General features: G+C 39.6%; 2 protein-coding genes across 4 annotated transcripts in view; one reads left to right on the forward strand and one right to left on the reverse strand.

Annotated features, from left to right (window-relative positions):
• The window catches only part of LOC149799839 (integrator complex assembly factor WDR73-like), a 42655-nt gene extending 24656 nt beyond the window's left edge, over window positions 1-17999 (reverse strand). Inside the window, exons 1-3 of the mRNA XM_089958289.1 lie at window positions 17845-17999; window positions 2262-2332; window positions 77-165 (exon numbers count right to left, since the gene is read on the reverse strand). Of these exons, the coding sequence (XP_089814415.1) occupies window positions 77-165; window positions 2262-2332; window positions 17845-17918 (234 nt within the window). The 5' untranslated portion in view covers window positions 17919-17999. The remainder of the gene's footprint in view (window positions 1-76; window positions 166-2261; window positions 2333-17844) is intronic.
• A 5066-nt stretch (window positions 18000-23065) lies between these two features.
• The window catches only part of LOC149799840 (long-chain-fatty-acid--CoA ligase 4-like), a 104298-nt gene continuing 99759 nt past the window's right edge, over window positions 23066-27604 (forward strand). Inside the window, exon 1 of one of the 3 annotated variants that reach the window (XM_089959248.1) lies at window positions 23066-23203. The gene's annotated coding sequence lies outside the window, so the exon portion shown is untranslated. Of the gene's footprint in view, window positions 23204-23755; window positions 23986-27604 lie in introns of those variants that run through there. The other 2 variants (XM_089959252.1, XM_089959251.1) reach the window with 2 other exon arrangements.

The raw sequence follows: 27604 nt of genomic DNA on the forward strand, positions 1-27604 counted from the left end.
TGAAGGAAAATGGTTATTCCATGCCAACTGAAAAAATATATATATTGAATAAATTGACAACAAAATGAAAACTTGCCCCTTTTTCTTCAGTAGCCAATAACTTGTCAGGTAAACTGAGCTCCAAAATCTCATGCTTTGACCCACTGCTGGTCCCAACACATACACCTGCACAACAAGAAACAACACAAAGCTACCAACATGAAGATAGGTAATATGTAGACTTATTGTACAACAATGATATGAAAACAATTAATAATAATAATAATAATAATAATAATAATAATAAAAGTAATATAATACCATAATAATCGTAATTAAATTAAATGCCTCAAACCCAAATTATTTAGGGTCAAATAGAATGTTCCATTCTGATGGGTTTTCACTTTAGTCAGGTTCACTATTTTTATCTGAAAATAAGCAGCAATCTGCTGTACTAATTCTTCAAGCACATGGTTATGTGCTTTCAGAATAAATCAACAGCCAGGCATCTTTATTGTTTCAATGTTGAGATTTATTTACTGTGCATAGCTTTAGGCAGTATAACAACCTTTATCTTGATGCATTCTCTAATTAAATTTGAGTTTAATGACATTAATTTTATTCTGAACATGGCATTTGGGACTGAACATTTGTTCTTTTCAAACAAGATGGGTTAAGGCTGAGTTGAACTCTAATGAAATTAAATAAGGTAAAATTCGTGACCAGAAATATTATTTATTTTAAAGGGGGATTTAGGTCTGCTTTGCTGCTGGTATTGAGAAATTTTTACAACAACAAAAATAATAATAACAATTGCATCTAGATCATTTGGAAAACCTGTGTCCATGCTTTTCCATTTTTTGCCACTCCCATAGGGCTATGTTTTTGTAAAGGTATGATGAACCCATGTGTCAGATGTATATCTGTATTTGCTATGGGGATCTTCCAGGGTTCCAAGTGCAATGTATGTTTGTTGACATTTCATGTCACTGACTACATATGCCAATTCTCGGACATGTGAGGTGCATAGCTCTGGAGTTATTTATAATAAAATCACACCTTACACTGAGGTATATGGTAATATTTAAAAAGTGTTGGTAAAATATAGAACTACAGGACTATCACTGACCAAGTTTCATGTATCTAGCACAGGACTATCACAGACCAAGTTTCATGTATCTAGCACAGGACTATCATTACCAAGATTCATGTGTATAGCACAGGACTAGCAATAACCATGTTTCATGTGTCAAGAAAGGACTAGCATTGACCAAGTTTCATATGTCTAGCAAAGGAATATCATTGACCCATGTATCATGTGTCTAGCACAGGACTATCACTTAACCATGTTTCATGTGTCTAGCAAAGGACTATCATAGACCCAAGATTCATGTGTCTAGCAAAGGACTATCATAGACCCAAGTTTCATGTGTCTAGCAAAGGACTATCATAGACCCAAGTTTCATGTGTCTAGCAAAGGACTATCATAGACCCAAGTTTCATGTGTCTACCTTGAACACTGTAGAAACTCAAAGACAATAACACACATACCATGTATACTCTATTATAAGTCAAGTCAAACTGCAAACAACAAAGATCCTGACCTCCCATCAAATAATGTGTATGCGGATCAGGGTCTATGCTGTTTGTTCTACTGATTTCTCCTAATAAACTGCACAAACCCAGATCCACTGGCACATTATGCAATGGAAGATCTGGGTCTGTACAATCTGCAGTTGGACTTGTCTTACATGTGAGTATATATGGTAACCTTACATAACTTTAATCACTAAAGAAGACAAGCATACACACCCAGAAAAGCCTGTGATTAATAAATGTGCACAGTCACAAAGTCTCTTTATTACAAAAATGATATTTATATAAAGCAAGGATGACCATGTATCCCGTTTCATTAAGTGGCAGTAAAACTATGGACAGTGAAACCTCGCTGTAACACAACAATCTAACATACAATCACTAATATTTATCCTCATGTAATGAAAAACAGGAACAGATTACCTGGGTTATCTATAATAAGTACTTTCATGGCTTTAACATACATGTGATTCTACCAGTGGTAGTACAAAATACCATTTTGGACATTTATGTGCAGTACAGAAACCAGCCAGAACCAGTATAGTGGGTTATGGAACTGTTTCTGCAATTGCTACAACTGATGCAACGATGAGTGGCTTCATAACAAGATTAAGGCAAACATGTACACTGTATTTGTCAATATAAACTCACAATGCCAACTACTTTCTCTAGCTCTGTAAACTTACTTCTTCCACTGTCCACCCAGTCCATGGCTGTCACCTTGTCTTGCATACTGTACATGTGCAGATTCTTGTATCTATAAAACAAAACAATTAAGTTTGCAGACTGATGAAGAACATCGCCCTGACACAAAGAGAAAATGTTTCCACTTCACGAGTGACAATACAAATTGTTTCCATTTCACAAGCAAAATATTTCCTTATATCTACTCAAAAAATGTGTGTGTGTGATTTGGATTTTTAACGTAGCTTTAACAATTTTTCAGTCATATGGCTATGATGTCTGCAGTGTGGCAGTTTATAGTGATGCCTAGCACTGGGGCATCATGAAGCAGACATCTAGCATGATGTCCCACCCTGTCACATTATCTAGCTAAGAAATCAAAAGAAGCAGAGACTGCAAAGTAACTGTAGCATTTAACTTCAAGGAAAAATGGAAGAAAAAATTTCCTTGACTCTAACACAGCTCATCCATTGGAATTATGTGTATGACCTGTGTTTGAGCAAGTGTTAAAGACCACCTAAGTGAAGAATATTTTCATGACTTGGTCTAAAAATTTCACAAATCTGCTCTTGTTCGCCATGAGGCATTAGAAGAACTGATGGCATTCTTTCACAACAAGGAAATCTGGAAGCCTAAAAAGAAAATGAAAGAAGGTTGATCTGTAATTTTAAGAGAGAGTTTGAATGTGTGTGTGTGATTTAGATTGTTAACATAGCTTTAACGATTTTAGTTTTAAGTGATGTCTAGCACTGGGGCACCATGCAGCAGACATGTAGCATCTTGTCCCACCAACTCACATTATCCTGACACCAGGCCGACTCTAACATCTTAATGCTCAAGACCAAGCAAGGCAGCTGCTAATAATATTTTTATATGTCTTTGGTATGATTTGGCTGGTTCTCAAACCCCAATCTCCTGCATCCAAGGCAGAAACTCTAGCCAATTACTCCACCAGGGTGATTTGTTGTTGCTGTTGTAGGGTTTAATGCCATTTTTCAGCACATGATAGGCTATACATGGTGGCCAGTATTAAAGGTTGAAGAAGAACCCGGGAAAATCCTGGAAATAACCACCGACCCACGAGAAGCTAATGGCAGGCTTTCTCACATACCCACACTGGCTGAATTGGAGACTCGAACCCACGCAGACAGAGGTGAGATGTCAGTGATCCGTAATGGAGAGCACTTTAGAACACTTGGCCACTGAACCCCCACAGGGTGGTTTAGTTTTATGGTCTGGTTTTATATGTGTGTGTGTGTGATTTGGATTTTTAACGTAGCTTTAACAATTTGTCAGTCATATCGCTACGATGTCTGCAGTGTGGCAGTTTATAGTGATGTCTAGTACTTTGCATCATGACACAGACATGTAGCATGATGTCCCACCCAGTCACATTATCCTGACACCAGGATGACCAGTCCTAACACTAACCTCTTAATGCTGAGCGTCAAGCAAGGCAGCTGTTAGTATCATTTTTGTAAAACTTTGATATGACTTGCCCGGGGATTGAACCCATGACTTCCCACATCCTAGGTGGATGCTCTAACAACTAGGCCACTGGAGCAGTCCTCAAAAAATTTAGATTTTCTTTTTATTATATATTGTCAAAAGCAAAGTTTCAATTTGTATGGACTTTATACTCCATAAATTGTGAGTGTTGACAGGCTTGCAGTCTATTTCAGAAACAGATGCTGCATCCAAATTTGATTGTCATTTAATTTCAGTCTGCAATATCTCCATTGTTTTCAGACATAATTATGATTGTGATTACAGTTAAACTCACTATTCAAACAATTTTATTACTATATGTAATCAAGTTTTCTTTAGAATTTGTACCTTTGTTGTTGAGTGTAACAAGCGTTATATATATCTCTATTGTGTATTTAACTTTTGTCCATGATTGTAGATTTTAATGGTCATTTTGCAAACTACATTACACAGCTAACTTTTGTCCATGATTGTAGACTAAACTTTAATATTTGCAAACATGTTTACTTGGATCTGAGTTCAGGATATTGGTTTTCTCCACCAAAATTCAATGTTCTGCCCAATATTTGTCAGGTTCTTTGTTCAAATTTAAGTAAACAGACCTGACCTTATTTACAAATTTCATGGGAAAACGACCCTCATCACAATCCTCTTATTGTGTCTTAGGTTTTTATATAACGGTTGTGATCAACAGAATTATTCATTCCTATTTTAACATCTGTCTAATGGAATTAGTCTTTTAGTTGTGTTCAATTAAAATTTTATAGGATTTAATTGTTTAAATTATTCATTGGAATTACAAAATGCTCATTGATACTTTTGGACTAAATCACTTATTTTGGGATTATTGTGAATTCTTTCAAGGACACTCTGGATTATATCATAATGAAAACATCAACAATGTTAACACATCAGTACATTTAAGACTATTTGCACATTAGGAGATTCAAGACTCAAATTCATTTGGAACAAAACTGGATTTCGTTTGAAATAATCTCTGCTTTTGTACCTGTGATATACCTGTTGGGATCATTTGAGATTTAATTCATAATACCACAAAATCCTTTTAAATTTTCACTTAGAATTCTAGAAAAATAAATTACAGGGGTAAAGCGAGACTTGAATTTATGGAGAAGTGACTTGTTTACTTTTTTTGGACAGAACAGGGAGAACTTGGAGCCAAACAGGAAGAAGTGGGAGTAAAGCAGAATTGCAAGATATATATATATGCATGTACGTGTTTGTGTGTATGTTTTCTTATTTTTATTTTAATTATGTCCTCATTTCTCAGTATGAATTTAACATTAGTTATAAGCAATACTTCATTTTCAAGTTGAAAAATCTGTTATGTGTTTATTTCACATTTTATGTGTATAAAACTTATTATATTCATACCCATTGTATTCATACTTGCCTTCATGTATGTATAATTGGAATGAGATAATTGTACTTTGGCATATGACTTACAAAATGCACAGCAGAAACTATACATTGTAACTAATTTTAACAAATACAAGCAACGAAACCAGAATCTTGAAATTGAAAGTTGGTAAAAATGCTTAATAAACTACCACTTACTTAATTTACTTTCTTCAAGTTTTGTATAAAATTGCAGTCAAAATGATTTCTAAAATACTTTGAAACAAACCCCTATAACACGCATAAGTGACTTGAAACCATACTATTTGTCCTGATTTCATTGTTCCTGATAAAACATGACTGTAACTACATGTATTCATATACACTGAAGCATTAAAGTCTATCTATGACTGAACTTGACCATTTTTTCCAACCAATCAACACAGCCATTAACACTTACTGTGCCATGTATGTGCATCTAATTTTAGAATGAGTGATTTTCTTAATATAAACACTCATTTACTAGCTCCATTCCAACAATCCATTGACTGGACTGCAGATTTATGGTTTTATTGTTTGCCTATGTACTGGTAGTAATGACACGCATTGGTTAAATAGTATTTGCTTCACTGACTCTTTCACATTTTCATGAAAATGAATGATGTCAGAAAATAACTTTGACCTTGCAGCATTTTTTCGCATTCTATAGCATAACATTTTCCCATATGCTTCTGACCTACATGATTAAATGTTCAGGCTAAATCTTATATTTAAACTTTTCTTTCATTGAATTAAATATTTTTCTTAATCTATTTGCCCAATTATTTACAAATACAGACAATCTAATTAAGTGATATTTCGCAGATGCAGTGATGTCTGCCATTACAGGTTCCCTTATGGTTTCAAACTGATTTTTAAAGAAAATAACGCAAACAAGGCAGTGAAAGTCTTCATTTTAAGAAAGAAAGAAACTAGAAAGTGCTCTTCACTGGTTATGTTTTTAAAAACAAATTACTATTTACATATTGATCTTTAAATTTTGAAACAGAAGTTGGTATACTTTCATCATCAAATAGTACAGTGGGCCTAAATTCTGGAAATCAAGCAGTGATAACTTGCTCGGGAAACGGTTAATGGTCAGTTAGCTATTAAAACATGCCTTTGAATGTGCAAACATCTGCGTTATTGGTATCAGCACACCACAAATACATTTTGCCTTGGGCTACAATACAGGATTGTCTTAACTTTCTGGCTACAGCAAGGGAGCATCTCAAAAGTCATAAACTACTGACAGTCACTGTACATCTGAAAAATCAAAGGGTGAAATCATTTTTGCTTTCCTAACAGAAAAAGTTTACATATTTCAGGTGACTTAGTTGTCCACTTTCCATCGTAGCATGACCCCTGAAATATTTGTTGAATTTTACTAAACTGTTTGGTTTGAGCTATTTTGTGTTTGATAGTTAAAGACCGTATAGTCTTAATATAGACAATGTATATGGGTGATACAGAATATCAAATAGCAACAGCTCACATATGTTCTGTCATTGAATAATTTGCATAATTCATGTGAAAAACCAATTTAAAATGGAAAGACTTGCTGTAGAGGTGTAGTGGTTGTCTAGGGGTGGGGTTCTTCTTATAGACTTTAACGAATTATGAGAAGTTCCCCTGGTCCTTATTCAGAAAGTTAATTCTGGACACTATATTATTTATTGACTAAATATATTTATGGCTACGAGCCCCCAGTCAGCAATGCCGACAGTTAAATTAAAAGAAATACAAAGATGAAATTTAAACAATAACAATTTAATAAATGAAATTTAAAAGAATTTAAAGTAATCAATGTCTCTCTTTCACCCAATGATCCCTTTGATCATCATTTGAGTTCACAGTGTGAGGAGATTTTTCCCTTCTTGAGTGCTACTCATCTAAATCTCTTCGTTCCCTTGTCTTTCTCTCCTTTCGTGATCTCCACTTCCGCTTCCTCTTCTATAATCCTTGTTCCTTGCCGTTATCTTGACTTCCGGTTCCTCTTCTAGTATCCGGAACCCTTGACGGTATCCCTTGAGGTCACCCGAAATTCACTCGGTATCTCTCACCGTCACCCGAAATTCTCTGAACTTCTCTCGTCCCCCGAAATTCTCTGAAATTCTTTCGTCCCCCGAAAGCTTCCTGTTGAAAGGTATAATGCATTAGCATAGGGTTATAAAAATCTTCCCTCACACTACGTCACTGAACTGAACCATCAGTTTAAGGCGGGACATTTGGGTCGCGCATGCGCACACATCGAAATTCCCATACACTTCCGCCGCTTACAAAAATGGCGCCATAACACAATCACACCAAGGATTCAAATATCTACATACTGAGCCCTATCAGTATATACATACAAAATATTTCAAATATGATTGTACTAAAATATTACTACGATTAGTAATATGACTATCTATATATTTATATATATTTATATATATTTCCTACACAAGCGTACCAAATCCACAGTATTCACATTCAAATGGTGATAAACGGCAATCCGTTACTCAATGGCAAAATCTATCATTACGTAAACAAATTTCTTGTCTACCAAAATATAACTACGCAAAGAATTACAATATTAATTCTTATAGCGGCTAGCGAGCAATACAATTCTTCACAAATACAAATCGTCCTTTCAAAAGGGCGTAAACGTAATAATCCACGAAATAATATGCACACATATTACTAGCGAAAGAAGAGAACATTTTCGCCTCACAAAATAAGGTGTACATAGTAACATTATGAATAATGATGCAACGAATCAACATCGTAATCAATCGTAAACAAAAGTACTAGCTAAAGTCATGAAAAAAATGCAAAATATTAAGGTCATAATTAACTATTCATACTTCAATACAAGTAAAATGTATACATACGACAAATTCTCTTCAATTAACAGCAGTCGTATCAAGCAGAATCAACGTAACATCAAACTTACCTGATCGAAGCTATTTCATGAATTTCCTAAATTCCGCCAATTTTTACGAATGGCTAACGGAGTGTGTGTCACTGCGACTCTTAAACACCAACTGACGAATTTCAGGCTTGTACAAGTCTTATGTCCGTTTCTCGAATCAAGTCCCACCTACAACGCATCCCGATTGGATGGCGACGGACTCTGGTCATTTGATCGAACTGTCAATCATAAAAATGTCAGTCTGTGTGTCCCCATGTACTGTCCAGCCTACCATTGTCGGCTTCCGGCTCTTTGAAGTTGTCTACGTCACGTGTTCCCATGTACAAAGATTCCCGCCAGATTTCCACTCAAGAGCTCAAACAAAGACTGGGTTACGTAAGAGGATTAGCCAACTTAGGCACTTGGAAAAACAAAGCTTACCTGGCTCCACTTACAGACTTATAAATACATGTATAATACAAGGGGTTGGGGTAAAACATCACATCCCCCCACGCTTGAGAATAAAATCAGGATTTTATTCACTCAAACTAAAAAAGCAAAAGTGTTACACGATATAAAGAACAAAATCAGCAAAATGAACTAAATGCTAAACTGAGTATGAACACGAAAATATAACAAATGATCTATATCATTTCGGTGCTTCTACTCATGAAATCTGCGCCTACGTTTTCAGATCCTTTCACGTATCTGATCTGCATCTGGTACTGCTGTAAAAACAGCGACCATCGCATCAATCGACCATTGGACAACTTTGCCTGCGCCAGATAGGCGAGTGGTTGGTGGTCGGTCTCCAATATGAACTTACGTCCATATAGGTATCGCTCGAACCGTGATATGCCGAACACGATTCCGAGACATTCCCTCTCCGATACTGAGTAATTCTTCTCGGCAGCAGACAACTTCCGGCTGCCGTATGCGACAGGAAAAAGCGTCTTGTCATGCTCCTGGAGCAGTACTGCTCCCAGTCCCATGTCGCATGCATCGGTGCGCAGAACGAATTCTTTATCCAAGTCCGGTAGACGAACAACTGCGTCGGATGTAAGTCTATCCTTTAGCGTTTGGAATGCGTGCTCACACGCATCTGTCCAAACGAACTTACTCGGGGTCCGTTTCTTGGTTAGGTCAGACAACGGGCCCGCAATCGCGCTGAAATTAGCGACATACCTCCGGTAATATCCGGCCAGTCCCAGGAATGACCTCACTTCCGTTTTCGTGGTGGGGCGTGCGGCGTTTCTCAACTGCTCCACCTTCGACTTCTCTGGAGACAGCGTGCCTTGGCTCAGGGTATGTCCTAAATAGTCTAATGTCCTGAAACCAAGGTGACATTTGGAAGGGCGGGCTGTCAAGCCCTCCTGACGTAGCCGCTCCAAAACGTCAGCTAACAGACCGAGGTGTTCACCCCATGTCTCTGTAGCTAACAAGAGGTCATCCATGAAGTTGTGGACACCCCTATCGCGCAAGGGCTCCAACAACTTCCGCATCATTCTGGTAAAGACGCTGGGCGCGTTTTGTACCCCGAACGGCATCACCAACCATTGGTATGTCCCGTCGGGAGTAGCAAAAGCAAGCTTCGGTCGGTCTTCTTTCCTTACCGGAATTTGCCAATACCCCTTGGACAAATCCAGTTTGGAAAAATATTTCGCTTTCGAGACCGAAGCGAAGATATGTTCGGGGTCAGGTAGCATTTCAACTTGAAATTCTGTCACCTGATTCAGCTTCCGGTAGTCGACGCAGAACCGATGGGTGCCGTCCTTCTTCTGCACTAAGACTACTGGTGAGCTGTACGGAGAGTCGGCAGGTTCGACTACTCCCAGAGCAATCATCTGCTCGATTTCTTCCCTTACAACTTGTCGTTTCGCGTGGGGCAAGGGGTAGGGTTTACGCTGAACTGGTCGGTCGTCCACCATCTTTAACCCGAACTCGACAAGCGTCGTCCTCCCGGGTTTTTCTGTTAGCACGTCGAAATATCCGGCCAGCAAGGTCTCTATCTCGTTCCGCTGGCCTTCAGTTAACATGGGGTCACACTCCACGTCCGACGGAGTCTCGGCCCTCGTTAATGGACAGCTCGGGACAGTGTTAGCACCTTCCGTATCGCCTTCGATATCCTCGGTGACTATCGCTGCGACAACAAAATCGCTGGCGGTCTCCCTTTCCCGGTACCTCTTGAGCAAATTGGCATGGTACAATTTCTCTTTCGTCGGTAGCTGTATCCGGTAGGTTTGACCTCCGACCTTCTTGGTGACGACGTATGGACCCCTCCAGGAAACTTGCAACTTGTTGTGTTCCTGGGGCAACAACAACAACACTTTGTCCCCTACCTCAAACTGACGTGGTTTTGCGCGCTTATTGTAATTTTTTGCCTGTTGCGCCTTAGCTCGTTTGAGATTTTCTTGCGCGAGAGAACAAACCTCTTCCAGTTTGTTGCGCAAGTCCGCGACGTACTGGTAGGTAGTGCGTACTTCCTCTACAGCGTGGTCGTCTGTCCACAGCTGTCTCAGTACGGCGATTGGGCCGCGTACGGTTCTCCCGTACAAGAGTTCAAAGGGAGAGAACCCCAAACTCGCTTGCGGTACTTCCCGGTATGCAAAAAGCATGGCCGGAATATACCGGTCCCAATCCTTGGGGCGGCCTTCGCACAATTTCTTGAGCGTGTTTTTCAAGGTCCCATTAAACCGTTCGACCAATCCGTTACATTGGGGGTGATACGGTGTAGTCGTGAGGTGTTTAATCGACATGAGACGATTCACCTCCGCCATCACACGACTCATAAATTGTGTTCCTTGATCGGTCAAGATCTCGTCGGGCACTCCGACTCTTGACCAGATCGCAAACAGAGCTTCCGCGACGGTTTCCGTGTCAATGTTACGCAACGCAACGGCCTCCGGATAGCATGTAGCATAATCGACAACCGTTAAAATATATCGATTTCCGTGCGCAGACGCGGGTTTTATCGGTCCGATTAAATCCATGGCAACACGTCTAAATGGTTCATCGATAAGGGGCGTACTCCCCAAAGGGATGGGTCGCTGATCCGTTTTCGGTGCCATTCTCTGGCATTTGTCACAGGAGAGACAGAACCGTTTTACGTCTCCCTGGACCCCTGGCCAGTAAAACTCTTTTACAAGACGGTCACGCGTCTTAGCAATTCCCATGTGTCCACCCATGAGACTCTCGTGTGCAAGTTTCAGTACTTCGCAACGCTTTTCCTTTGGCACGACGACTTGCTTGAAGTGTTCGTTGTGTTTCCTGGCGTGGCGATACAAGATTCCCTTCTTGTAGACAAACTTCACCGCGCCGTTCGGAGTTTCCCTTTCTGTTCCCGCTTCTGCGTGTTTGTGCAACTGCGCCAGAGTTGCGTCCTCCTGTTGCAGCTTCCTTAACTCCGCTGGAATAACATTACTAACCGGTGTCGATGTAACTTGGATTGGCTTTTGTTTCGGCTGTCGACTCATGGCCCTGGTTTCAACAGCACTCACTGGCATAGGTGTGCAGGTTTCGGGGTTCGGCTGGGGTAACACATAACGGCAACCCAATATGACGTCATGTGATAGCCCCTCCAAGCAAGCAGCTTCAATTTTCCCCTTCACGTATGGTGAATCGAGGTCAATGACAGCTACTGGTAATGAGTCACGCGCGCAGTTCGCGTACTGAACTTCTATTACCTCCCCTGTATAGTCCTCCGGCTTGACATATTTCTTGTCGACAAGCGCGGGGACGCTGCACCCAGTGTCATACAAGATGGTGGCGCCTTCACCATTGACAGTTGCGGCCGCAAGGTTGGCTGGGTTGCGACTCGCTTCCGGCACACATTCCTTCTTAGCTACGACATTCACCTGGGTCTGCCTGCCCTTGGGACAGTCCCTGGCAAAATGCCCCAGGCGCTTGCAATTAAAACATGTCGGCGGCCCTCGCCGACTTGCAAGTCCTGGTTTCGTGGGTGAGGCCTGTCCAGGTCGATAGGTGGCAGCCCTACCTGTAGGTGCCCCTCCGACCTTCCCGTCGCCCTGACGGTTACGGACAGCCGGCTCAACCTCCCCCATACGACGCGACTCAGAGGGTCGGGGTCGGTCAGCAACCCCGGAACCTCCACTCTTCGAGTGCGCCTGCTCGTATCGCTCCGCCATGTTAGCGATCTCTTCGAGCGTCCGGTGTTCTCTTTCTGCTAAGAAAACTGTCAACTCGCGACGGTAAGTACCCAGGACATGTTCCTTGAGTATTACCTCGCGTAGCCCTTCGTACGTGCGTTCGACTTCGGCCATTTTCATCCACTTCTCAAATAAACCTCGAACACGGTTGTGGAATTGAGAGTGGGTCTCTGTTACCTTTTTCACCGAGTCCCGGAAAAGTTTCCGGTAAGTCTCGGCGGTCAGCCGGTAATGGCAGAGAAGCGCCTTCTTGAGGGCAGTGTAGTCATCAGCCTCTTCTGCAGTTAAGCCGTGGTAGACTTCCCGAGCTGCACCTTGCAAAAAGGCTGAGACATTAATGGCCCAGTGCTGTTCAGGGACCTGATGAGCGCGTGCGAGTTTCTCAAACTGGACGAGAAAATCGTCAATAGCCTCCTCCCTATCATTGAAGCGTGACATGTTGATCTGGACTATCCGGTGGTCGATGAAAGGTCGGCCGGTTGTTCCAGAGCTTGTACTGGCGTCGTCCCGTCCGTTGGTCCTAACTTCAACTCTGACCTTTTCCATCTCCAGAGTGTGAGCGAGTCTGGCTAGCTCCAGCTCTTTCTGGGCGTCTCGGTCCGCTGCCTTTTCGGCCTTCCATTCCTTGATCCTTTCTTCTATAAAGGTTGCCAGGCGATCTCCCTCGTATCCAAGATCTTCCGACCCCATGGCGCGGTATTCTTTTATCATTTGTCGTTCGGTAGCCATTATACTAATGTAAAGTGATACCTTGTCTCAAAATTCAAACAATATACAGATATTTGTAATACCAGTTTAAATACTTACCTGTCGATAACAACTAGTTTCGTTCAGGTAAGATATTTGTTCGATATCTGCTTCACACGTACTGCTATGAATGGAAGATCTACAAAGCCTGCACATATGACAATAAAAATACAAGATGAGAAAATCACAAAATTTCAAATACAAAGAATGGAAAATATCTCACACTGTTCACTAATACTTCTACCAATAACTTTAAGTCCCAAAATAATATATATGTCTAATTCATATCCCGGACGAAGCGCCCACTGTAGAGGTGTGTGGTTGTCTAGGGGTGGGGTTCTTCTTATAGACTTTAACGAATTATGAGAAGTTCCCCTGGTCCTTATTCAGAAAGTTAATTCTGGACACTATATTATTTATTGACTAAATATATTTATGGCTACGAGCCCCCAGTCAGCAATGCCGACAGTTAAATTAAAAGAAATACAAAGATGAAATTTAAACAATAACAATTTAATAAATGAAATTTAAAAGAATTTAAAGTAATCAATGTCTCTCTTTCACCCAATGATCCCTTTGATCATCATTTGAGTTCACAGTGTGAGGAGATTTTTCCCTTCTTGAGTGCTACTCATCTAAATCTCTTCGTTCCCTTGTCTTTCTCTCCTTTCGTGATCTCCACTTCCGCTTCCTCTTCTATAATCCTTGTTCCTTGCCGTTATCTTGACTTCCGGTTCCTCTTCTAGTATCCGGAACCCTTGACGGTATCCCTTGAGGTCACCCGAAATTCACTCGGTATCTCTCACCGTCACCCGAAATTCTCTGAACTTCTCTCGTCCCCCGAAATTCTCTGAAATTCTTTCGTCCCCCGAAAGCTTCCTGTTGAAAGGTATAATGCATTAGCATAGGGTTATAAAAATCTTCCCTCACACTACGTCACTGAACTGAACCATCAGTTTAAGGCGGGACATTTGGGTCGCGCATGCGCACACATCGAAATTCCCATACACTTCCGCCGCTTACAAAAATGGCGCCATAACACAATCACACCAAGGATTCAAATATCTACATACTGAGCCCTATCAGTATATACATACAAAATATTTCAAATATGATTGTACTAAAATATTACTACGATTAGTAATATGACTATCTATATATTTATATATATTTATATATATTTCCTACACAAGCGTACCAAATCCACAGTATTCACATTCAAATGGTGATAAACGGCAATCCGTTACTCAATGGCAAAATCTATCATTACGTAAACAAATTTCTTGTCTACCAAAATATAACTACGCAAAGAATTACAATATTAATTCTTATAGCGGCTAGCGAGCAATACAATTCTTCACAAATACAAATCGTCCTTTCAAAAGGGCGTAAACGTAATAATCCACGAAATAATATGCACACATATTACTAGCGAAAGAAGAGAACATTTTCGCCTCACAAAATAAGGTGTACATAGTAACATTATGAATAATGATGCAACGAATCAACATCGTAATCAATCGTAAACAAAAGTACTAGCTAAAGTCATGAAAAAAATGCAAAATATTAAGGTCATAATTAACTATTCATACTTCAATACAAGTAAAATGTATACATACGACAAATTCTCTTCAATTAACAGCAGTCGTATCAAGCAGAATCAACGTAACATCAAACTTACCTGATCGAAGCTATTTCATGAATTTCCTAAATTCCGCCAATTTTTACGAATGGCTAACGGAGTGTGTGTCACTGCGACTCTTAAACACCAACTGACGAATTTCAGGCTTGTACAAGTCTTATGTCCGTTTCTCGAATCAAGTCCCACCTACAACGCATCCCGATTGGATGGCGACGGACTCTGGTCATTTGATCGAACTGTCAATCATAAAAATGTCAGTCTGTGTGTCCCCATGTACTGTCCAGCCTACCATTGTCGGCTTCCGGCTCTTTGAAGTTGTCTACGTCACGTGTTCCCATGTACAAAGATTCCCGCCAGATTTCCACTCAAGAGCTCAAACAAAGACTGGGTTACGTAAGAGGATTAGCCAACTTAGGCACTTGGAAAAACAAAGCTTACCTGGCTCCACTTACAGACTTATAAATACATGTATAATACAAGGGGTTGGGGTAAAACATCACACTTGCTATGTATGTTTGATTTCATTATATCTGATTTAATATGTATCTATTTCAATTTAATTGTTTGTCAGTTTTCAAAAAAAAATTATTTTTCATTACATGATATTGTAATGTAAATTTATTTACATGAGATGATACTGTGCGTTTTTTAGAATATAGTTTGACCTTGACTGTCAGTTTATAAACACCAGGTGTTGATCTAAATCCTGACCTTGTTTCAGAATTTGTAGCAACCTTCATAAACAAGTTCAATTTTATTTTAAAATGATTGGTTGTTTCCAAGGTCATGATGGGACCTTGTCTTTAAGATATAAACAATTTTTATTTTTTTTATTTCTTAGAGTGATTGGTTTTCGTCAGGGTCAAACTGGGTAAACGTAAGCCGTAACAAGTACTTGCTTCTATAAATTAACAGAAGATGATCACATGACCCTTGTTTACGTTTTAGAAAGCCCATATAACCCATGTTTTGGAGAATTAATTTCAGTAGAAGTTGGGCCGTTAAACTGTTCATTGTATGTTGCGCTGTTTTGAGTTATTTCAAATTACTTGGTTTTGAGTTATTTCAAATTACTTGGAATCAAAAGGATTAATTCCATTATTTTTCTGGAAAATACAAATGATCATGTAATATTGTGGAACAAGAACAGTTTTTTTAATAAAAAAATGTATTCAGCTATCAGAAACCGGAGTGATAATTCTTATTTCTACAAAGGAACTGTAGTCTTCAACACTACAGATTGTAGCATACGTCATTGTCTTCCATCTTGGATTCTTCATCAGGATTCAACCGTGAAATCAGTAGAACATTTTGTTATTAGGACTACTAAAATGTTATTCTCAAATTATTTTTGGATTTGATTCTAAAAAATCGTAAGTTCATATCTTTTCATTTTTACAGAATTTTTCCAGGGAAATAAATTATTGTATTTTTAAAAGCTTGTCATTTTCACTCTTCTTGTGTTACTGTTTATTCAAGCCTAAACAAGTGACTTAAGAGACTGTCATGTATATTTAATGAGTATTGTGTGATTTTTGTCATGGATTATATGTTATATACATGTGTATATTTAATGAGTATTGTAACTGATCTTTATCCATAAATGAGGATAGAAGTTGGGCCTGCATGTCTAATATCATGTAGTGTAAATATATTTACTAGGTGTGATTTCTTGATACAGCCTTGATTCTGACCCTACAATTTTCTATAAACAAATTTTGTTTACAGTTTGATGGAAATTGCCATTAATATGACCCTCATCTTGGTCCTCAAATTGTGTCTTTGGTTTTTATATTAAAGTTGACAATATTAGAATTGCTCATTCAATATCTTAACATCAGTCTTAGTGGAATCAATCTGAGTTGTATTCCAGTTAATATTTGAGTATTTATTTAAATTATTCACTGGAATTACAAAGTGCTCATCATTAAATTTCGACTAAATTGATATTCTGGGATTATGGTGAATTCATTTTGAGACATTTTGGATAATATCATTGTGATACAATGAGACTTAGCACATCAACACTATCCAGGTTATTGGAACATCAGCTCTTTCGAACATGGAATTTATTTGGAACACCACTGGAATTTTTGGACTTGTGATAGAACTTTTATGACTATTGGGAATTATAATTTTATTGAACAATACTGGAAGTTCTTTTCAATTTTCACTTTGTATGTTAGGGAAATAAATTATTTGTTGAATTTTACAAAACTTTTTGGTTTTCACTCATTTCTGTTACTTAGTTTATAACCATAGAGTCTTATCAATATATGAAATCCAGTTATTAGAAAATACCACATTTATGCTCATGTTTTAGGTGTATATATTGGTGGACACCCCTATATTATGATCTGTAATTGTTTGAATAATAATAATAATAATAATAATAACTATAATTAAAAATAATGATAATAAGCAAAGCAAAGTTTAACTTAAGCAATTCTGATACGAATTACTTATCAATTTCTAGTGCAAGTCATGTAATGACATAACTCTGTTGTACTTGATTTTACTGGACTGGACAGATATGATAAATAGAAATTCAGTCAGAACTTAAAATATGTGAGTGAGATTATGATTGTGACAATCAAGAATGTGTATCAACATATCTTAAGTGGAAATATCATATATTTGTGTTTTAAAGTAAATAAAGATACAACTGGCACATCAAATTTGGTAAAAGCTGTCCAATAAAGTACAACCGAGTGACTTCATTACACAAATGGAGCTATAAATAGAAAAATGTAAATAAAAATCACTTAAATTCTTTTTTGCCTTTTACCATTATTTAAGCACATACAAATCATAATTTATTTATCTTCATGAGTATTATTGTAAAAATATATGTATTTTGGTTTTCAAGTGTATTCAGGTGTTTCTAGTAACCACCTGAAGTCTGCTTTTTTTTCAAAAAGCAAAAAGTTTTGTTTTTTGTTATGCATTCTTGAGGGCACTTTGTCATTGATTACATAAATGTATACTATGGGGGGGGGTCAACAGTCTTTACGCAATGCATGATCAATTCATCATGAGAGAGAGAGAGAGAGAGAGAGAGAGAGAGAGAGAGAGAGTTGATAACGCCACTGTGATGAGAGTGGAATGGACATTGGAGCGTTATCATTTTCCCCCACTGATACAGATCAATATCTCAGTCCAAAATATATAATAAACATAAATAATAATAAACAATGTAAACAGTTGAAACATTCCACCAGAATCGTCACTGATTTCATGCTAGTTACTTTGATATAGAGTCCATTAACCAGTCGTCATAATGGATGTCGATATTGGGATCCATGTTGACCAATGGCGGCATGTGCTTTTCATCCCGCACTGAATAATTACAACAAATAACTGAAATCTTTTCAGCTGTGAAATTTTAAAATGATGAATTTAATAACAACGTTTAATGAAACAAAATACAATGCAATACTATACAATATATGATTCACGTCGAAATTTAATAGGTTATGGTTACTGCTTGGCAACCTCCAGTTGTGTCTTGTGGATCTTTTCCCGCTCTGTTCTTCTTCCTCATGACGACAAGTGACGAAGTGGTTATAAAAAAGTCAGGGAACCAGACCATTAAGTTTACAGTCAAAACGTACGCAAACTGAAACGTACGGAGACCGAAACTTACCCAAGTCAAAACGTACCCAAATTAAAATACGACCCACACTCCCTTTAAATAATTATATAATTTTAGTGTATTATATTATGTATGACAGTGACCGGCCTGATGAGCAATGGGAATCGGCAGAAACAATTTAACTATACTTTCTTATGATCTAGCATTCTAGCTCCAACGCACATTAAGAAATACGTCTTTTAAGTTAAGAAGTCTTGTTTTGAATGTATTTATGTTGTGTTTTCCTGTTGAGAAAATTCTAACAACTGATCTGAACCATGCTTAATGACTGCTTCGTTTGTTTTAACGCGTAGTCAAAAGCATACGTTTCATACAGTTATTGGTCAGTTTTGAAAATTAAATCCATTTTTCATATTTTGCAACAGAAACAGATACGTATACATCTGATGACTAAATACTTATTTTGACTTTTTTTAATTAAGAAATTAAAAACAAGAATAATTTCCATCGCGTCTTTATTTGCGTTGAGTTACATTTTGAACTGATCCCAACTCATCATTGGCGGCTCAGTCTCGGGAGACCATGCGAGTAGCGCCCTAGGAATTTCATCTGTCTCTGGTGTTTTGGCATCGTTTGCTGTGGCTGTGCAGGCCTATGCGCAAGTGATGGTCTCTGTTGCAGTTAGTGCGGATGTATTGGCAAGTCTGAGTTACTTGGGCTGCTGACACATTATTCTTTCTGTCACGTTTCTCTGCTACAGCTGACTTCTCCTCACATCAGCGACTGATGTACCCTTGCGGACCGTCAGTCTCCAGGTGCCTCTGTCCTCAACCTGAACTTCCCAGCCGTCGGGTGAAATGTTGCATGCCTCAATATCTCTCTTGCACACATCCTTGAAACGGAGTGAGGGGCGACCGACTCTTCTGGTGCCAGTGGCCAGCTGTCCATCTAGGATGTCCTTTGGCAGCCTGCTATCCTTCATGTGTCGGACGTGTCTCAGCCATCGAACTCGGCGTTTGATCAGCAGGGAGTACATGCTGCGGATACTTGCATGCTTCAGGATCTCGCTGTGTGGGGCGCGGTCTTTCCGGCTGATTTTCATGATGCGTTTTAGACACCATATATGGAAGGAGTTGAGTCGGCGCTCTTTCCTCATGTAGGTGCTCCAGGCCTCACTTCCATAAAGGAGGGTGCTTAGAACGCATGTCTGTTAGACTTGGATCTGGGTGTGCTCTGTCAGCGCGTTGTTTTCCCACACCCTCTTCGTTAGTCGGGCCATGATGGTGTTTGCCTTTCTAATCCTTCTGTCCAGCTCCACATCAAGCAAGAGAGTGTTGATGGTGGTTAACCCCAGGTAAGTAAAGTTGTTGACTGCTTCCATGGTGACAAAATCGATTTTGATGGATGTGGCAGTGATTGCATCTTACGCGCTGACGTTTGTCTTTTTCAAGCTGATGGTGAGCCGAACTGCTTGCAGGCATCAGCGAAACGGTCTTCCAGTCTCTGGAGGGCATCCTCGGTGTGGGTCAGAAGAGTCGCGTCATCAGCAAAGAGCAACTCCCTGATGAGCACCGACCTCACGTTGGTCTTCGATCGCAGTCGTGCCAGGTTGAACAGCCTTCCGTCGGACCTGGTGTGCGCTATCAGTGGACAAGTCAAAGGCGTAGGGCAGGAGTAGAGAGAAGATCCCGAAAAGGGTCGGTGTCAGCAGGCAGCCCTGCTTCACGCAGCTGTTGATGGGGAAAGAGTCTGAGAGGGATCCACCATACAGGACTGTTCCCTTTATATCGGCACAGAAAGAGATTATCAAGCTGAGATTTAAAAAAAAAAAAATTTTTTTGGCGGGGGGGGGGGGGGGGGTGGGCAGCCGATTTTCCTGAGACGTTCAAATAGGCCCTTCCTGCTGACCACGTCGAAGGCCTTGGTGAGGTCGATTAACATCATGTTGAGTGGCTGGCCTTGCTCTCTGCTCTTGGAGTTAATGGAGGGAGAAGATCATGTTTGTTGTCGACCTGCCTGCTCTGAAGCAGCACTGGGATTCCGGGTACATACGGTCCGCCAACAGCTGACACCTGTTGAGAAGGATGCAGGCGTACACTTTGCCAACCATGATGAGGTGGAAGATTCCTCTGTAATTATTAGTCACTGCAGTCGCCCTTGTTTTTGTAAAGGGTCACAATGAGGCGTCGCGCATGTCTTTGGGGACTGCCTCTTCCTCTCAGCAGAGGTAGAGTAGTTTCGGCGGCTGCAGTAATGTTGGTTCTCCATGTTTGTTCGCTTTTGGCGGGATACTATCGCTACCTGGTGCTTTGTCGTTTAGGATGGAGTCGATGGCTTTGCTGAGCTCCTCCAAGGTGGGCATTTTGTAGACCTCATCCATGGTGGGCAGCATCCGTATGCTGCTAAGGGCCGCATCACTGACTGACGTTTCTCGGAAGTACGGCTCTGAGTAGTTCTCCACCCATCTGGCCATCTGTTGCTCACGGTCTGTGATCTTCTCTCCCGTCAGAGATTTCGGGGAGGCGACCCTTTTCGCTGCAAGGCCTAGGGCCTTCTTGATGCCACTGTACATGCCTTGGATGTTTCCAGATTCGGCACTGCGCTGGATTCCTTCACACAGTTGATGCAAGTACTCGTTTGTACACTGCCTAACGAGGTGTTGGGTGGTTCTTCGGGCACTTCTGAGGTCAGCAAGCGTCCGTACATGGGGAATTTTTTGTAAGCTATGAAGGCTTTTCGTTTGTCCTCGATTATTGGTTCCATCTTTGAAAGGTGTGCGTTGAACCAGTCCTGGCTGGGCCGTTCCTTGTTGCTAAATTTAGACATAGGTGTGCTGTAAATGGCACCCTCAGTGCACCTTGAGGGTGGCTCACCCGAGGCCAGGAGGGTATTTTTGATGGCGAAGTCACCTCCGTTCTGGCGGAGCTCCTCAGGTTCTCGACCCTTCCAGAAGAATGTGTAGTGTTCCTCTGTAAGGGAGCCGCTTGTGGAGAGCCTGGTTTCCTGGAGGGCAGCTATGCTAACATTTAGTCTGGTGAGCTCTCTGTCGCGGATGGCCAACTTCCTGAGGTTGTCAGAGATGTCTGTGCACATGGTGCGAAGGTTCTAGCTTGAGAATCGAAGAAGTGGAGTCTTCTTTGCTGGTTTCTTGTTTCTTTTGTATGGTGCGGGATTTCCGTCTGCCTGTCATGCTGAGCAATAGACTGAGCTCCAGGCACCCACTGGAGCAGACAGACGTTGGCAGGCTAATACCTTACTGACCGGGGGCTGACGGCTTGAGGAGGGTGGTAATCGGCCAGTGGGACGCGATGATCTCTCCCATGTCGAAGCTGACCCGTGGAGCCACTTCCCTGCACAAATCGGGTTGGACTTATAACCCGTAGACTGACAGCTTCTGTGTTGTTTCCTCACTCAGGAGCTAGGCTGGAGTGGCCTCTTCAGGGCTCAAGCCTGGGCGTGGAGTATGGAGATCCTGGGTTGCCTAGATGTCAGGATCCCCATCTCGTCCTTGCTGGTGGGGTCCAAAGAAATGCTGAGCATGACATTTGGAACCAGTTCGGATGTAGGAGCTGCCGAAAGGAAGTCGTAGTTGACACTCAGCCGCCTTAGTGGCTCCACTCCGGATTTTATGTCTGGGTTTACTCCCGTAGCCTTGAATTCTCCCGAAGATGGCCACAAGGCAGCGGAGACATCATCCAATGGCTGGGGAACTTCCTGGATTTGAAATCAGAGTTTCCTTCTCCTAGACGAACTGCCTGACAAGGCTAACGAGCTCCTACTGTCCAGGTTTGGACAGAGTTTTCCTTCTCTTAGACTGGCTGCCTACCAAGGCTAACGAGCCCAGTCTGCCTACCCAGTTATACCTCCGGACACTCGGTCTCCCCACAGAGCAGGCTCTGTGAAAATGGGTCCCCGCATGAAGGTGCTGCTGTGGACACAATAGTGTAGGATAGGCCATATGTAAATGTGTGTGTGTATGTGTGTGTGATTTAGATTTTTAACGTAGCTTTAACAATTTTTTCTGTCATATCGCTACGATGTCTGCAGTGTGACAGTTTATAGTGATGTCTAGCACTGCAGTATCATGCCGCAGACATGTAGCATGATGTCCCACCCAGTCGCATTATCCTGACACCAGGCCGACCAGTCCTAACACTAACCTCTTAATACTGAGCGCCTAACGAGGCAGCTGTTTGTACCATTTTTGTAAGTCTTTGGTATAACGCGGCCGGGGTTCGAACCCGCGACCACCCGCATCCGAGGCGGACTCTCGAACCACTAGGCCACCGGAGCGGTCCATATGCAAGTAACCTCCTGCCCAGCAGAGCCAGACAGTGGTTCCGCGGTGATCACTACATGACACACGGTACTAATGGTATGGAAAAATGGTAACCAGTCTGGAAATGGGTGATACAATAGAGACTATAAAGGTTAGACTGACCAGGATTGGTTAATAATGTAAGTTATGTTGTAGGAAAAATAATCTTTTGAGAGCTTATTCTAGTTGTAAGTGAACAAAAATAGAAACATTGTTTTACTGGTGGAATTTCAGTCCTTAAACAGTCTTGAATTTGGAACACTTATTACTAAAATTAGCACCTAACTCTTTGGTGCGGAATTGAAAGCACATATTTCAAACATGTACAGGTCCAGAAAATGCCTCGGCTCATATCCTTTCCTCTACACATAAGCTGACATCCATGTTTCATCTATACTGGTAAATGTAGGTTTGATCATGAGCACTCAGAAATTTTAAGTTATTGAATTTTTAATATCACGGTGTTTTTTTTTTTATATGTTTACTATGAGAACTGAATTAGTAGCGTCAGTCCTACACCTGGAAAGGAGAGACTGTGAGTGACGCTTCACTGTCCTTCGGCGAGCGGAGTGAAACGCAGGGAGCGTACGAAGCAGGGAACCAGACTAGTAGAATCAGCCGACATTGTTCCGAATGAACGAATGAAACTTGCTCTGCTTTTGACGGTCTTTATTCTGCACACCCATTTCATCAGGTAAAATATATAGATAAAGATTGTAATTCAGTTAAAGAATATCATCTGGACGAAAGTACGAGGTCACATGGCTGTATGTTGTTTGGTTATAATGATGTCGATCGTAAATCCTTAAACCTACCCCCAAAAAATAATACGTCTGTGATGATAGTTAATGTTGTTTGTGTCCACAGGGGCTCGTTACAAAGAAAATCAAGGGATGGGGGGTTCTAATCTGTAATAATATAACACAAGGGAAGACACCGGTCCGCACCCCTCGGCAGTTCCAACACCGTTATTTTATCCTAATTGCGTCTGCTAATTTCCAACTTAGGCTAGTCGTAATCAAGAATAGTTAAATTTTCAAAACAGCTCGACACACTTCGTTCAATTTGTGATATAATGGAGAAAATGCAATAATTGTTCGCCGGTCTTGAAGTCTGGACATTAACCCTACTCACAGTGCAATTTTGCATTCGGACAATCTTGGATTTCACCATTGACCTAAAGGTAAGATCCGAACAAACTTACCTTTCGGTCAATGGTGATTTCCAAGATTTTCCGAATGCAAAATTGCACTGTGAGTAAGGTTAATGTCCAGACGTCAAGATCGGCGAACAATTATTGCATTTTCTCCATTATATCACAAATTGAACGAAGTGTGTCGAGCTGTTTTGAAAATTGAACTATTCTTGATTACGACTGGCCTAAGTTGGAAATTAGCAGACGCATTTAGGATAAAATAGTGTTGGAACTGCCGAGGGGTGCGGACCGGTGTCTTCACTTGTGTTATATTATTACAGGTTAGAACCCCCATCCCTTGATTTTCTTTGTAACGAGCCCCTGTGTTTGGGTCGACCCAAACAACATAAATTTCAGTGTAGACGACTTGCATTGTTGGACTACCTCTCCCCCACCTCCCGTCTGCAAATACAGACGATGACTAAGCTGAGAGGAATGTTATTGAATTGGACTGACCAGGGTTGGTGATGGCTTTAAACAAAATTGTTGCCAGAACAATCGCCAACCTAAATGTTTTGTAGCCAATTTTCAAAAACTGTCGCCATTTTCATAATAGAGTACTATTCGTTTATCACAACACCCTTGGTGGCACTCACCAGATAATATGTACTTTTGAGAGAGTGACGTATGTAAGGTGAAGTAGTTCGCATTTAAAACATGCACAGTGGAGAGAATGTTTGCATACCTCTATGCTACATTAATGTAATGTGGATGATATTTCTTTTGGATATTGTACTTTTGGAAATTTTACATGATTTAAGCACACTGCTAACTAAAATGACTGCTCCCTTGTGTTAAAAAATCAGTCTGAATTAGTCTAAAGTACACAATACATAGCAGCTATTAAAATAGGGAAAATGAATTTTGCCAGACTAGACAATACCAGCTTCTGAAAGTGCAATGAATGAATTACCAAATATATAAAATGTAAAAAAAGTTATCGGCTCTTTTTTTTATACAATTTGCCTCTGAAGTTCAGGAAGTGAAAATGACCAAGTAGAGCTAGCACTTTTTTGAAAGGTGCACATTTGAAGTAAGGCCAAGCTGTATACTCTATAACCCATAGTACACCCATCAATCATACACCAAAATAAAGGGAATTAAAGGTTCTTTGCATTATACCTAAGATATACAAGGTCTTTTTTAAATAGCCAGTATAACCAGTGAGGAAAGCCGGGGAAATTCTTTTTCTTTAAAATCCTAACCCTATGCAAAATGCGAAACTGTATAGCGCCACCCTTGGGACCAAGGTAATACAGTGGATGTTTACACTGAGGGCGGGTTGGGGGGGACTGAAAATAATTGACATTTCCCATACAAGTGAAATTTTTTAGGTGACCTGTCATCATTGACTAGGATTTACACAGAAAAAGAAAAAAAAAAAAAAAATGGAAATTTTGATTAGATGAAGACAGCTAGTCTGAAATACACTTGTATATTATAATACACACCACAATGTGTTAAATAATGTACTTGTACAATGCTGATGGTCATTTCTGTGCATGTAAGGTTTCCATCTCCAATACTGAAGCAAAATGCATACCAAATTCGACCGATTGATGAAAATAAAATACTGCAATGCTTACCATTTGAAAAGAGGCAATTGTCACCAGAATATTCTGTTCAAAATAATATTAATTTTGGACACACAGGATACCACCCCCGTGTTTTCATGACTCGCGATACGCTGGCCTATTCTGTGCACAGATTTGAAAACATTTAAATGTTTGTCCATCAGGCTATATAAATGAAATACATTACTTTGGACTGTTTCTGTCAGCAGTTCAGTTGTGTAATTAGATCAGGTTTATAGCTAGCTGGACAAAATTCAACGTAACTATTTCAATAAATGGCAAGAGATATTAAGCATACTAAACTGATCTTGTAACAAAATTAGTAAAGTTCAACATTTTATAAAAAAATAAGCTGTTACGTGGAAGAGAAACAACAATGAATAGGATGTAATGCATTTACATTGTCTTGTTTATGGGGAAAAAAATACTAAAGAATTTAGAATCAGACAATACACTAAGGAATTTCTTGAGAATCTCGTTCTAGCGGCAAGTTGACACGTTGGGTAGCTGATAATTTTGTACATGTGGGACAACTTCTTGGATACTTGGATTAAGATGCAAAATTTTTTCCCATCTTTTAAATAATATATTTATTTGCATGTTTCCAGAAGATACATAGTAAATATAATTTTCTGGGTTACAGGTTCAAGGTCATGGAATGGAATGGGTCATCATGTTGACATTTAGAAGTCACTTTTTCATATGCATTTTTTTGGTACACTTTATAAATATCACTTTTCTTAATTAATGTACAATTGTTCTTTCTTGATACAAAATTTATTTTTCACCCAAAATAAGATGTGATCCAATGTTTACAGAAATGACGTATCATTACTTAGAAATACCTTACGTGCAGAATTGGATGACATAGTGGTATTTGAAATACCCGTGAAATAGAGAATTAGATCATATCTTAGAAAATTCATTTATCATTTAAATCCAGTTAGAAAATACAGCTAACATGTATGTATAAAATAAATGGTAGTCCTTGTTTAATCTATATCACATTGTCAGCAAACACGTTTCACGAAACAATTCACACTGCTATTTATTATCCTAGTAGCAAGTGGCTGTATAGTTGTTTATATACTACATGTATATGTACTTATATTGGCCTTGATTTTGGTCAGCCAGAGACAACTATCATGATGCTGATGCTACCAAGGGGATGAGGCTATTCATAGGGAAATGAAAACATGTGAACAAATTAAAAAGTTTTTATCAAACATTCTTGCGAGATGTCCCACCTTCATTTAATTTGATGGCCAGATATCTGTTGTTTCAAAGAATTGGAGCAATAATATTGGTTTTGCACCACCACTAGTAGCAATCGTAAGTGTGAACTTTTTTGCTGTAAACAGGAAACAGATTTCATTATTTTGAATAAAATTTCTGGGCAGTAACAGTTTTCAATAATAAAACAAGTGATATATCTATAATTTTGATCACAATTTTAGTCATACTAATTTGGGAATTTTTTTTTTATCAAATAGAGGAGCCATGCATATTCTTTTTATAAGTGAGTTTGTTAGTTATCCAGGCATTCTAAAATGTGGGAGCAGTGTAGATTGAATGTGATTCATATTTGAAGGCAAATGTCAAACTACAGCTGTGAATTGGGGAAGAATGAGCCATTTGTAAAGTGAGAAATTCCAGCCAAATGAAATGTTTTGACATTGTGGTTATTTGAGTTTGACTTTGTGTAGCTCAGTTGCAAAGGGGATTGTTATTTATATTTAATTTACATTGTGTGCTTGATTGTCCATGATTGAGGACAGAGTTTTGTGTGTATCTCATTTTTCTCATGTTTGTAAGTTATAAATAAGTTGTTTACTGGTATTTGAGTTTAAGATCTAGTCTTATTTACAGACTTAGAATGTTTTGGAAGAGAGCTTAAATGAGGTAAACAAAATTATTAATTCCTGTTTTATGTTCAGTCTGAGGACTCATTTACTGTTGTGTTCAGATGTAATTTTTGAGGATCCATTATTTAAGTTATTCATTGGAATTACAAAGTGCTTATTGACTTTTTTGGACTAAAGCACTATTTTGGGATTATTGTAAATTCATTCAAAGGCATTCTGTATTATAGCATTGTGATACACCAAGACTGTTGGTACATGAATCTTTTCAAGACTACTGGTACATCAGAAAACTCAGATATTGAAATCTTTTGAAACACTCTACACATTTGGAGTAGTAATAGAATTTTTCGGATTATTTGGGATTTAATTCACAATACTGTAAGTCCCTCTTATATTTGCACTTTGTAACTTAGGGAGATACATTTTAATAAACTTGTTGGTTTCTGTTCTTTTCTTTTACT

This window comes from Sinohyriopsis cumingii, chromosome 5, assembly GCF_028554795.1.
Source record: "Sinohyriopsis cumingii isolate HCF-2022 chromosome 5, ASM2855479v2, whole genome shotgun sequence".
NCBI lineage: Eukaryota > Metazoa > Mollusca > Bivalvia > Unionida > Unionidae > Sinohyriopsis > Sinohyriopsis cumingii.